This window comes from Simochromis diagramma, unplaced genomic scaffold (assembly GCF_900408965.1).
Source record: "Simochromis diagramma unplaced genomic scaffold, fSimDia1.1 OVJJ01000302.1, whole genome shotgun sequence".
Lineage (NCBI taxonomy): Eukaryota > Metazoa > Chordata > Actinopteri > Cichliformes > Cichlidae > Simochromis > Simochromis diagramma.
This window is the reverse complement of record NW_024386792.1, coordinates 14,664,421-14,679,002: the sequence shown is the minus strand read 5'-3', so window position 1 is coordinate 14,679,002 and position 14,582 is coordinate 14,664,421. Positions and strand designations below refer to the sequence as shown.

At 39.0% G+C, this 14,582-nt stretch overlaps 1 protein-coding gene across 1 annotated transcript in view; it reads right to left on the bottom strand.

The window, feature by feature from the left end:
- Positions 1 to 365: 365 nt before the first annotated feature.
- Positions 366 to 14,582, bottom strand: part of cygb2 (cytoglobin 2) — a 49,795-nt gene continuing 35,578 nt past the window's right edge. The window contains 3 exon segments of the mRNA XM_040024744.1: positions 366 to 6,030; positions 12,142 to 12,156; positions 12,158 to 12,374. Of these exon segments, the coding sequence (XP_039880678.1) occupies positions 5,866 to 6,030; positions 12,142 to 12,156; positions 12,158 to 12,374 (397 nt within the window). The 3' untranslated portion in view covers positions 366 to 5,865.

Here is a 14,582-nt window from a genome sequence, read left to right as displayed (position 1 = left end):
ATTTCATTATCTAAAGATCACAAAGTGACATTTTCTTATGGCGGGCTAATCAGTGAAACTGAGCCGCTATGTGAATGTAATACCTTGGGATGTAAACTAGGTATTTGTGAGATAAAGAAGTTTGTTCTCTGCTTCTGTGTGCATGTGGGACATTTCAAAGGAGATCCTTGGAGATATTTACCATACCTCCCCGTGAAGACCGCCTCGTCTGTCTAAATAAATCGTTAACAAAAAGAGTTTCTGTTCAAAAACAGAGCAAAAGAAAAAGTAAATTGCTTTTTTTTTTATCAACGTCTGGTGTGCGAGTATTGGGAGATGACCACATAAGGACTTTTATCACACCGTTTTTTGGGTTTTTTTTTTTTTTTTTTAAATCAACAGCAGCTACAACCACTTTTACAAGTTTTTGCTATAATTAAACTCTTTTTTTTTTTTAAATCATCAACTGAAAATATGCAATAATTAGAGGATCAACCCTGCAACACCAGATGCGTCATATTTGACACTTTGTGAGACATCTACATCCGTTTGATTTTTGTTAACCCTAACCCCATTAAATCCTTTTCTTATATGCAAAATGATATAAAATAAAACTCATATGAAAACTCATATGTAATTATTTTTCTTACTTTGTCAAATGGTTCAAACAAACAATTTGAAATTTCTGGCAATTTTTGTGGTTCAGGCTTACAGGGTTAACTGTTTGGTACAAACACAAGTAGACAAATTTAAAAACCTTTTCAGTCTTTGAATTTGAGCCAATAATAAAACTAATTTCCTCGACGCAGCGAGGCCCACTCGAGAGACAATTTTGCTCAAATTGTTCAGAAACAAATATAATTTATCAAGTAAAAGCAAGAGTTGAATCCAAATTATGAAGCAATTCTTGGCCTTGTTTGACTGTCAGTGAAGCACAAGGTGGTTGATGTAGCAGCTCATAAGGTACACGATCCATCGCCATTCACAGATTACTGTCACGTCATCACGGTCTGGGTCGTTTAGTCTCACTTCTGAATTTTGAACATTTTTAATGCAATGTTTAGTTTTGTGGTTCCCTTATGTGTTCATTTCTGTGTCCCAGCTTTTGTTAATAGCCGCTCTTGGTCTGCTTCAAGTGTCGTCTCATTTGTTTACCGTTTTATTTTGAAGTCTAGCTTTCTTACATCAGTTTTGCTTCCTGCCTGTGCTTTTCTCCTGATTGTTTGCACCTCTGTTTGCCTCCTGATTGGCCTCCTGTGTGTATAAATTGCCCGATCTTCCTTCTCTTAGAGCTCAAAGTGGTTGTTAATACTCCCTTGTATTCTGCCTTCACGCGTGCCTGGAGTTTCTGTTGTTTGTCTCTTTGAAGGATTTTGTACTCCTTTGTCCTCAACCTGAATAAAGGTTAGTTTTGAATCCTACATTGATTCAGCTCTGTCTGTGAGAGAGGCATGTGCTAGTATATATTATTATTATTCTTCATTTAACTTCTTTAACAAAAGAATTTCAACCAATATGACCTCGCCCTCCGCTACCACGCCCCCTCACCCCATCGTGACCACGCCCTCCATCATGACCAAGTAGTATGCAACATGTGTGCAAAAGTAATATTTGAAGTCATCGCATCCTTTGATATTTCACAAAGTTATTATTATTATTTATTTTGTAGCGCATGCAATGTTTTATCCTTTTATGTCAATGATTTTGCTAAATGGACTGAATCGAATGCTGTTCTGTACATCAGGTGCGAGTGAGTTGTAAATATGCTTAAAGTTTGTAAAGTGAAAGCGATAAAGGGCCCATAAAAGAACACATTTAACATTAACCTTGAGCATCGTTTGGGTGAAGTGATAAGTGTGCAAGCTTCACTAAAATCAGACCAGTACTGTAGGCCTACGACACCTGATGACCGAGCTTCACCAAGGCATCAGTCTTTCAGTCAGATGAGCTAAAAACAAGCACTGAGTGTTTTCTTCACTTGGGCTCTTTGGTAAAAATTCAATCACACATCAGGGGGCTGTTTTTCTAAAGGATATCATGACAGAATAATATTTAAACCCACTGGTGCAAGACAAAAACAAAACACTTAGAACTTTAGAGAACGCTTTTACCAAAAACGCTGGGACGCTGTATAACATATAAACAAAACAGAATGCAAGAATGTGCAAATCTCAAACCCATATTTTATTTATAGAAATGATCAAGCAGAGACATTTTAGAATTTCAGGAAAAACCTCTCATTTTTAGTTCGATGGCAGCAACACGTCTTAAAAGAAGTTGAAACAGAGTCACTAACATGCAAAAAAACCATCTACAAATGGAATAACCCAGAATAATGCTGTTCAACATAAACAGGCATGATTCTGTCATGGAAATCAGTGCACAGGCTTCCAGAAAACATCGTCTGAACACAGATCACAATGACAGCCACTAAAAGCTCTCTCAAGCCAAGAAGAAGCCACATGTGAACACGATCCAGACACAGTGCCTCCTTCTCTGAGCCGAAGCTCTTTTAAAATGGACTGAGTCAAAGTAGAAACTGTTCTCTACTCAAATCATTCAAGATGTGAACTGACCCGCCTGCAGTCCCAACCTTTCAACAAAATGAAATGAAAAACACAACAAAAGAAGACCCGGAACCTTTAAGCAGCTAAAATCCTCAATCAGACAAAATGGCACAAAAGTCCAGCAGCTGTTCTCCTCTGTTCCCAGATGTTTACAGACTGTTGTTAAAAGAAAAAGGATGCTACAGAGCGGTTATCACTGACTTGTCCCAACTTTTGAGATGTTTTGCTGCCATCAATTCAAAATGAGTTTCTTAAAAATTGTACATTTTCTCATTTTAATGATTTGATTTGTTTTGTATGTTCTATTATAAATAAAATAAGAGTTAATGAAATTTCAACTCATTGCATTTCTGTATTTACATTTTTCACAGCATCCCAGTTTTTTTCCTTTGATTGTGTTGTGTGTTTGTAATCGAGAATCTGAATCTGCTTTCAGTCAATGAAAGACGTGTATGCACGTCTATAGCGCTGTTGTGAATGACCGCGGTGGGTTTAATGCCATCTGTCCACTCGTAATTGTTTTCCTTCTCAGTGACGCGCTCCGAGCAGAGGCAATGGGAAGTTACAGTAGATGAATGGCCAAATGAGGAGGAGAGGAGACTCATTACCTCCTCATTAATGCCAGATGCTGATGCCGACGGGGGTCAGATGGGAGAAACAAGACGTCACTGCAGCAGACGCAAACTGCAGATTGGATCAAGTGTCCACAGCCTAAACAGATTTGCTGTGTGTGTTTGAGAAGATGGGGACTGCAAACAGGAGCACGTGAACTTCAAAGAAGGTGAGGTCAGGTAAGGTAACGAGAAGGCAGCACAGGCCACATTCTGTAATACTTGGATTTTTTTTTTTTTTTTGCTTTCGACTGGTCAGAGATCTAAAGAAACCGACTGATGGCACTTCTGAAACAGATGTGTTTTCCACAGACCTCCAGAGTGGGTTTCTAAAGCCCTTAATGGAGACTTCAAAGCAGCACGACTCTCTGATCGGGTTTTAAAGATGTAAACTAAGCGACCGTCCTGTAAATATTCACATGAGAGACGTCTTACGGCATGCCTGTGCGTGAAAGTGTAAGCGTGCACCTGCTGATATTTTCCATCTCACTTTCACATTGTTAGTGTGTGTGCAATGAGATGAAATGAGGGGGGGGGAAAGCAAAGCAGCCCTCTTTTACGCATCCACAGGTCGTGTCCTTGAGTTGTAAACGAAGGTAGAAGAGTGTGCACATTTACTCACTGTACACTTATACAAACAACACCTCAGTAAAGTTAAACAAGACATTAAATAGAGAGAAAAGGGGCCGCACGTCCCCTGAACATGAGGATATACTGAAGCAGGACACAAAGAGGATCTATTAACAGTCAGCAGCTCCATGGTCCCGTAGCTGGGGCTTCAACAACTAACTGCCCCCTCTAATAGCTAAAAGTCATTCTGTGTCTAAGCATTTCTTCCATCTTTCAAAGTATTGTGAAGTGTATTCATGTGCGTCGCCTTGAAACTGCAGGTTTCCACAGAAATGAACTCTGTTAAGTATAATCCGCATTTATTTTCAGAAATAAATGTCTTTTCTTGCTCCAGATGGATAAAATACATGTTCGTAAGAGCGTGCCTGTCAAGCTTTGTGTTTCTGGATGTGGTGGGGTGGGATTTTTTTCTACAGTATTCTGATAAAACACATTAGACCTTTTGCTGCGTTTGGGTAGAATTTGACACATTTTAAATTACAGTTTTCATGGATGTCTATTTTTCATTCAAGCAAGGCTTCAAATTAGCTGTGCAGTCACACAATCCCATTTTATTTAGCTTTGAGAGAGTTCCTCCTAAGGCTAACCCCTGTAACACGTTCCAAGAGGTTCCTATTATGTACCATAAACGTCTGGGGGACAAAGACTGCAGGAACATACCAAGCAAACATTCTCGACCCTGGACCTACTTTTCTAGCAAGAGATCCACGTTCAGCAACCGATTAGATCATTAGAACAAGCATATGTATTTAAAACCTATTCAAACATAGGTGATATAATCAAATATAATACAATTAAATTTCACCTTTTACTGTTTAATATGAAAAAAAAATGTAAGAATAAGCTAAAATTCTCTCATTCGTTGTTGTTGTTGTTGTACTCTAAACTGTTTTAAGATGCAGGGATTTTGAAAAGATGTCTGAAATTGTTTTATTTATTTTAAAAACAATCATCAGTAGTTTGCATAAATGGAGAAGAACTATGAATGTCCATTAACAGTTTTGTAGTAAATCGATTAGCTGTCAGTCAATCATCTTTGTTTTAAAAGGAACAAGGACACATGCATTTAATTTGTCCATTTAGCTGGATCTCTGTTTTACATGGAAACAACGTCCCCATCGGCCCATCTCTAGTTATTGTTAGCTGACAAAAGGTGATCTTTTTCAGTAATTTTTGTCTGGGAAAAAAATGCTGTGTTTGTGTAAGATACCTTCATACAAGAAAAATAAAAATAAAATATGACCATCAAGTGGACCAGTATAGCAAAAGCCATAATGGTCTGCTTGGGAAAATAAATCTGTTGGAGTTTTTTCTTGGCCTTCAGACAATAATTCTGATTGCTACAGTGCCGGATATGACATCCAAAAAAAGAAGTCTTCCACATTTTTCACACGTATTCTTTCGTCTTTTACGGTACTTGCAGGCTGCAGTTGCACTTCATATTTACAACTCTAGAAATATATTAACTTGCACAGCTAATGTCGATTAGCAAATTCTGCTTTTATCCTCATCTGTCTCTAAATAAAGTGCATCTGCCACTGCTACAATTTTGAGCCCTTTGCAAGAATGCAAAGCTTGACAGGCTTACAAACAGAAGGATTGGTCACCTTTTAATTGATTTTAGAAGTTCATTAACACTTTTGGAGCAGTCTTATCTCAGCAGGTGTATAAAAAGGAAGATTTTATGCTACACAGAAAGTGACTGGTTGTGTGCCTCTGGCAGCAACAGCAGTGTGTGCGGATGTCGAACTGATAGTTAGCCTTAGCAGTGATAACACAGCAGAGCGCCACTGATGTAAGTGGAAATCTAACAGCAGTTGAATAAAATGATGTTTGGCTACATTACTTGGTGTCCAACTGATCTGATCTCCGAGACGTGCAAAGCTTAGCACCAAAATGCATCCAAAAGAAGTTGAATAAAGAAACAAAATTGCACGGATTACCATGTTAATCTGATCCATGTCTGTGAAACCATCGTCGCAAAATCTCCATCAACATTTTAAACACATTATTTTGCCTCTCTTTAAACTTCATTGAGTCCACTGAAAACTTCTTTACCACCTCTTCTTCCCGACTCTTCACACTGCCGAGCTGGAGACCTGGAGCCAGCCCACCTCTGTGTAGGCCCCCGTCACATGCCAGTACACCGCCCCCATCAGTTTGGTCCACACCATCTGCACCTCTGCCGTGAAGAATTCTGGGAAATCTTCAGAAAACACCTCCAGTATCACACTGCTCAGGATCTGAGAGGAAGGGGTGACAAACAAATTTCATTAAGCGAGCCACAGAGAGACGGAGAGCGAGGGGAAATGTGGTCTATTGAGATAATAAGGGTGGGGGTGCGAGTAATGCAGAAAAATTGTGTTCTGTGGGTAAAGCGGGAACAGAGTGATGGAGAAATAGGAATTCATTTCAGCGTTACAGAGAAGTGGGCGAGACAGGTGAGAATTGAAAATGATAACTGTAAAACATGAAAGCAGTGGGTGGACAGGCGAAACAAAGGAACAGAAATGACAAAGTCGAGAGAAAGAGCAGCAGAGGTGGCTAAAGCAAAAGCACAGAGAGAGAAAGCTCAGTGTAAGTGTGGCAGCCCGCCATAAAGTCAGCTGACCTGGGCAGAACTGGGGCAATAAAACCAAACTGCTGATGCTGATTTAACAAAAGCTTCTCAACACGAGGTTATGAGGGGGGGGGGGGGTCTATCAAAGCTTTGAGTCATATTTGACATGTTATGTGATTTCTATGGGCTGAGCAGCTGCATGAATGTGATATGGATGAAAGTTACCGTGCTGGCAAAATCAAAACTATAGCCCTCTTTGTGTGGTTTTACCTGGAGACATCAAGTAATTTGTTACAGATTTGCAACAAAGAGGGGATATCCCAAACATGGTCACCTCAGACACATAGCTCCGGCTGTGAGCACAGAAGCCCCGCCTACCATCTATTCAAGCCTTCTGTTTGCAAGGAGCTACAACAGCTCGTTTTAGAACAGAGGCTGAAGCAAGGCTTAGCTTCTCATAAAACGTGGACTAAAATAGTGTGTTTAAGGTTTGTTATGAACAGGTAAAAATAATTAATTATTATTAATGTGATTTATGTAAAACGTGCTGGAGAGGTTGAAGCTTTTAGGACATAAATGTATCTTTGTTTGTTTTGTGTTGGGGTTTTTCTTTGTTTGTTTGGTTTGGGGGGGGTTTTGGTTGGTTGGTGGGGGGGGGAGAGTTATTGCTAAACTGTCAAAGCATATGAGGCTTTGTTTTCTTCTAAGCAATCTTCAATGGCAGTAGAGGATATCCACTTTGTCTCCCTCTTTCTAAAAAATCCTTTACATGAACACATGGCCTTCAGTTTACTTGGGTGAGAGAATATATTGTACAGAGTAAAAGACCTAATCTTCCCATTCGTAAGACCACGGATTAGAAATTATCTAATCAACTTGAAGGTGAGGCTAACTGTCACTCAAATGTGACGACAGTTGGAGTTAAGAATTACCAAATAACCCAACGTGTAAGTCTTTGGACTGTGGGAGGCACAGGGAGAGCATCAAGCTCCACACTGGGGTGTCTCCAGCTTGCTAGTGGACTCAAACCCAGGACCATCTTGCTGTGAGGCAACAGTGTTAACTGCAGCACCACTATGCCACAAACCCTTTATCTTATTAAACTAAATGAATAAAGGTAGTTGATGATGATGATCTGGTAGGATTTATTTCTGTATCCTGCCCAGTGGCCGGCATTAGGAATGTAATCAGTGAACAGTGTGGCCTCTCGTATTTCATCCGGTCATTAGATCTAAGGACTTCTGGTTGTATCGATGTCTGTACGGAGCGTTTGGACATTCAGGAAGCAACTTGGTGCTTCCTTGAGTCACTGCGGTTTTGTTTTATATTTCTCAAACATAAATGTTGCAGTATACAGTCCTCAGAGGTGATTATCAGGTCATTGTGTTTGTTTGGTACCTAATTCGCTTGGACAAACATCTGGATGTTCTCCTTCAGTCGTTGTTGCTTGTTTCTTGTTCCCATATCTCCCCACTGTTCCTTGTACAGAGTTTCTTAGTTTTTTCTCACTTATATGTGCAGCACCTTCAGTTTTACCACCTGGCTGTCAGTTTCAGTTTTGTCTCAGCCATTAAGTCAACCTTAAAAAAAAAAAAAAGAAAAAAAAAAAAAAAACACACACACACACAAAAAAACTTCGGGCCATAATGTGACACATTATGAAAAACAAAACAAAAAGTATGAAATGTATGACTGGCCTAAAAAAAAAAAAGAAAAAAAAGTCGGGCCTTGAACACGTGAGGTTGAAAATTCAAGGAATATACAGTGGGACTAATTTTTTTTAATGACCTATTCACAGAGTGATCAATGCAGGTCTAAATGGTGGTAGAGTTTTCTCTCGTTACTGTTGCGTTTATGAACCAACACAACATTCAGAAGACTTGAAGAGAAATAATCTACTTCCCCCGTCAGATGGAGCAGGAGGAACACTGAATGTAATAATGTTTAATATATAAAGTCTTACACTCCCTTGCTCCACCACCACTAAAGCAGTTCATTAGGCATAAAGAAAGCTCATACGGGACCACTCGAGCTTCAATCCGAGGAGACTTGTTTATACCCCACAGACAGACAGCATTTGGGCAGAACGTCCTCTCTGTCAAGGGTGGCCACCTGTGGAACAGTCTTCCTCAACCCATTAGAGAATGCTCTACACTCAATTTGTTTAAGGCAAAGGTTAAAAACTGGTTATGGACAAATCAAGTGTGTGATCATGTATGAGTTTTATAGTTTTAAATGTTTTATTTGGGAACAGAATGGTGTGTAAGTTTGGTGATGGAGTTTTTAATTATGAATGAACGATGAATTTATATGAATTGTGTCTATTTTTTTTATGCTTAAGGACAACAGATGGAAATTAGCCCTTGGCTATAATCTGGTATGTTTACATTCATGTAAAAAAAATTTTACATTTATGTTCATTAACATGCACTGTCCTAAATAAATAAATAAATAAATAACACAAGTGTTATGTAAAAACATGAGCTGTATACAAAAATGAGTTTTTTGGTTCTGATTCTGTCTACGCTTCTCTAAAAGCTAACTTTTTAATGTGCTCCAGGTCTGTGGAAAACTGTATTTACTTGTGAAGCACCTTACACATATACGTTTTTACAGAAAGCTATAAGCAAAGTAAAGACTGATGTTGTTGCTGTTTTTTTTTTTGGTTTTTTTTGTTTTTTTTTAAATTGTGCTTAAAACTTTTTTTAATTTAAAAAGATAGCAAGAGAGAAGGAGAAGGTTCACATGATGGTAGTGTGGACAGTGGAAATATTGGAGAAAGGATGTTGAATATTGAGCTGCTAGTCGGGAAGAAAAGATTCAGAGGAGATTCATAGATGTAGTGAAGGAGGCAACGCAGAGAGTTGGTGTGACAGAGGAGGATATTTGGGATAGTGTGAGAGAGACATTAACTCCTGCGGCATGTAGTTGTTTCTTAAGTGGCCGCTGTTATTTTACTGTTGTGGGTTTTTCTATAGAATGTATTTGTTGCACTTTTTTTGTTGCAGTGGTTGATATGTTATGGGACCAAAAAGCTGCCACCTGGCATTTCTCTCACTTGTAAAGGAGATTTGATCTTAACAGGACTTATTAGTGTCACAGCTCTCCGCATATATACGTGTCTTTTTTCAGGAATTTGGACTGTTCGTCCACATATAAATCACTGAAAACTAATTTTCTGAAAAACTCCAGGGTGTAGATTTTCAGAAGGATTGTTCCCCTGCTAAATAAAGGACTGAATCTTATATCAGACGAGGATAGGACATCCCTCTCCCAAAAGTCCAGCCGTTGGTCTTCTCATTTGCCAGATGTTTATGGACTATTGTTAAAAGATTAGGGAATGCTCAATATTCCACGATTCTTTGTTTTCTTAGTGTTTAGATAGTTTCATGTATTTCCCCCTTAATTGCCTCAGTTTAATAGTGGGAGTTTAATTCTTCCCACAGTGCTCTATCCTCTTGTGTCAAGTCTCCTGTAGTAAATCCCTGTATGCATTTTCCCACTTCCTGTTTTATCTTGTGAATTAGTGTTCCTTGTGCTTTGCTTCCAGCGTGCTTCCCTTGTCTCGTCTTGTGTCTCGTCTGTGATCTAGTTCAACTGTTTCATTTTCCTCATCTCTCTCCACTTCCCCAATCCTTCCCCGATCCAGGCACTGTTGGATCCTTCTCCATGTGTTTTCAAGCTTTTGTTTCTGTATTTTTCCAGGTTCTCTTTTTGGACTTGTGTTTTACCTTTTGAATTATTTCAAACAGCTTGCTTTAAGATCAGTCTTCCTGCGTCTGTGTTCCTGCGTCTGTGTTAGGGTTAGGATTAGTAATGTAAACATCATGATCAGAATGTCTGGCAGGCAGAGAGTGGACCCAGAGTGCAGGACTCAACAGATGGAAGCAAACTTAAAATCACAGCTTTATCTATGCTAGCAAAAGCAACACAGGGTTGAAAAGGAACAAGCTTGAGGATAAACAGATGGACAGAGGCACACACACCATGAGAGAAAAGAAGGACACACAGATAATATGTACACAAGAGGAGATTAGGGCAGAGTGGAGACACCTGGGAGCACAGCTGAACAGAATGTGGCAAAACAAAGCAAAAAGAGGAAGCACATGAGCAAGGGACTATCAAAATAAAACAGGAAGTAACATATGCTGAGACCAGGACTAAGACGTACAAGCCTGGCAGAACAAACAATGGAACGGGACACAAGAAGAGACAGAAAGGGTAACAAAATATGGAGATACAACTGATGACAAGACACAGAGATGAGACTAGGACAGAATGAACACGAAAGGCAACAAACTGCTTCTTTCACAAATTTGCCAGGTGGTGTTAGGGCAGCTTTGGATTTCATTATTATAAGATGGTTTGGATTGAGAGGTTCAGTTGCCTTTGGGTAACTGATACCATCAACAGTCAAGAGGTGACTATTTACAATAGACTTGGCTTCACAAAACAGAGTTCAAAGAGAGCCATCATCCTCCTGCACACTGAGCAGTAGTGGCGTTCAGCATGTTATGAATGGTCCAAATGTGGCGTTCCCAGACGCCACCTGCATGACTTGCAGAAGGAGCATTGAAAATGAACTCCCACTATCTGTCTACCAGGAAAGCTTCCAGTGCCTGTATGTCACATTGCTTGAGAGCTTCTCTGAATTCATTTTTAGCTCCTTCGAAGTTTGTGCCCTGGTTACAGTGAGTTGGCAAACAGCTCCTCTCAGGCTAATGAAGCATCTAAGTGCATTTATCGATGCATCTGTTGATAAGTCTTCTAGCGTCTCAATGATTATGGGAGGATCTCAGGTTCCAGTAAAAATTTGTTGTGACAGAATGTCTGCTGCGCAAAGACCTCTCGAGGCGTGGTCAGCTGCGACTGAGCTAAATTGAGCACATGGAAGCATGTAGCATAACTATAGAAAGAGAGAGAATTTACAGACATCTAAAAATGTAACTAATGTTGTACCAAAGACTTTTATGCAGCTTATTCTTGTTAAGCGCAAGACAAGCTGCTCTATACAGGTTACACGTCTGAATGTCTCCGTCATTCACGCTACTGCGCACAGAGCTCCAACAACTCCAGTAACGGCAATTTTATGGAACAGACAAGCGGTTTACTACATGAAGTAATAAAACAAGAAGCAAGAACTAGAAATATAAATAACTACAAGGCTCTAAGAAATACTAAACTCAAGGCAAATATAGAGCTAGAACATAAATATTCCTTAAATCCAAAAGAACAAATCATAAATCCAAAAATAAAACTCAACACAGGGTTAAAGATCTGGGACTAAATTAATGCATTTGTTATTATTGGTTTTTATGCCCATGCATGTTTTTACATTATACAGAACAACGATTACAAGATGAACTTGAAAACTTGATGCTCCATAAAATTCTTCCATAATTTGTTTGCATGTGTCTAAGTAAAGATTGAAGCCTCCAGCTTCACAAAAGGTTGAAGTATTTCTATTAAAAACACACACAAAGCAAAACACTGCAGCTACATTTGAGAAATAAAACAGAAAAACAAGTAAAACAGGAATTCTGTCCTGAGTAAAGTGGCAAAAGTGAAATATCCCCCATGATATTAGACTGGTAATGAGACAATTCTTTGGCCTGCTTTGATAATTGAAGGGGCTGCTGAAGCAAGAAAATACCTTTATTAAACTGCTAGTTATTCAGGATAGAGAACCCCTGACAATAATCTTCCCTGCTTTGTTTCGCAGACAACATGTTTAAAAGTGTTTAAAACAAAGTTTAAAAAAAAGCCCAAAAAACGGGTCATTTTCGAAAGTTACCTTAAAGTACACAGGGTTCCACTTTGTGTTTGATAGCGTGGGCTTTTCCCACCAGGGCCAGCACCGACGACACCTTCTCAGGGTCGTGGAGGTTTTCCACCACACTGTTGATGGCATTCATCACCCTGCAGGCATGCTGCCGGAGTTGGCTGCTCCGCGCCATCTCCTCAGGATCCTCCATGTGCTGAAACTGGCTAAAATACTGTTTGGCCGATGGGAAGTTGACAAAAAACCTAAAGAGGTGAATAAAATTCATCATTAAAATATGAAAGCAAAATAGCTTTTTTTTTTTTTTTTTTTTTTAAACATTCCAGGTTGATGTGTGTGAATGAATACGTCAGTGTTTTTACATTTTGGACCAGTACTGTCCACAGAGGATGAAGTCTGCTGATCAATTTCTGATTTTTACTTGGGAACCACAAATAACCACATATTAATATATGCAGCACCCCTTTCTAAAACTACCATTTCTAATGTAGCAAAAGTCAGTTATTGTTTACAGTTTTTGTTATTTTTCTACACAGACTTAAAAAAATCAGATGAGGGAAAGATTCAGAATAAAATACGGCTTATCGTCCCGAACCCCTCATTCATCAAAAGCTTGTACTCAAACATATGACTGTAAGTTAAAAATAATAGTTGAGATTGAACTGTATTTCCATTTCTATCAAAATTCAGGAGCTCCATAGTTCAATTTGATTTTAATTGGTCGCCTTAAGGTGGTTTATATTGTAAGGTAAAATATTAGAAAGAAACTCAAACAACCACACAGACCCCTATAAATAAGCACTTGGTGATGGTAGGAAGGAAAAACTCGATTTGAACAAAAATGTCCTACAAAACCAGGCTCAGGGAGGCATTTGGGGAAGGGGAAAGAGTAAAGAGCAAAAAGAGGCATGAGTTCATTAAGATACGACGTGGTAGGATTATTCGAGATGTGAGGAAAAACATGTTTGTAAGCAAAATTCAATTCTGACTTTAACAGGGAGCAAAAGAAGAAAAGCTAATATGGGAAACATATGGTTCCCCTTTCCAGTTCCAGTTAGTATTTTTGCTGCAGTGTTCTGGATCTCCTGAAGGTGTTAATACAAGACAATGATGGCGTGAGTCAAATGGAACAAAAGTCCGCTCCTGTATTGATGAGGTAAACGGCTGCCAACATGCCAACACACACACACACAAAGATCATGGGCAGGCAACCATCTTCTCACTCGTGGCTGCAAAGCCTATAATGTCTGATCATTATAGGATCATCACTGCAAATAGCAGAAAAGGGGCCAAAACTGCACTTGCAGCTGGCTCATTTATGATTAATGCCATGAAAAGAAAGCCCCAAAGTTTCCACTACACTTTTAAGGTGTCATCCTTTAAGACTCTGATGACTTGGGGACGAAGCTATACACATGTCCACTGTAATCATTAAGGACAATTACAGGATTCAGTATATAACATTTTAAAGCCTTGAAGATAAAAAGCTTTTTATTTAAATAACTGAAGACTCTGAGGAACATTTGATTGAATTCACACATTTTCCATGGAGAGAAAATGTGATTTTAAAGTCTTTGAAACAGAGAAACAAGAAAAAAATAAACTTTTACAAAGTGGAATGAAGTAATCAGTGATCTTCTCTGCTCACCGACAGTAAGTGTACTAACAGGATTTCTTTGAAATGGAAAATATATACACTGCACTTCCAGAGGAATTTCACAAAGAATGAGGAAAAGAAGATTTAAAACCCTGAAACCATATATTACAAGGAACAAAAGAATTAGGAAAACAGGAGCAACAAATAATCTTCATGCTGTTGTTTACATTTGAATATCTGTGACAGCTAAAACATCTAGCAAGGCTTTATTGGCACAAATCCCATTAGACAACGGCAATAACAGCAGCGGCAATATATCATAATGAGAAGCACACATGCGTCTTAGCATTTGAAGAATGTGTCGACTTTGGCTTTATCCAAATTTACACATGAAATGAATGACCCAAAGCCATTTAGCCACTAAAACTATCATCCCAATGATACCCCAAAGCTTTTAAACTCTCTACATGCCATAAATTTTAATCAACCAGTCTCTCTCTCTCTCCCTCTCTCTCTTTCTAAGTTTCTGACAAAAAGTGCAATTCCTTTCTGTAAAGTGTTTAATTCGCCTTGGCACCATCCGTGCGGCAGGAAGTTCCCAGCAGAAACCTTTACATTACAGAAGCACTGATGAGACACTGCAGTCAAGACTGATCAGGCTCTTTGAGTGTAATTGGATGCAGGTGGGCTGAAGAGTGCCGTTTAATTTTCAAGCGTGGTGTATCAGACTGTAGCACGCTGAAAGACACCTACAGAGGTTGTAATATTAGAAATACATGTTAAAGCATGTATGTTGTTTAGCTTCAGCAATATCCTAGTTATGCATGTATGCTGAGATTTAACTGAAAGGTAAAAG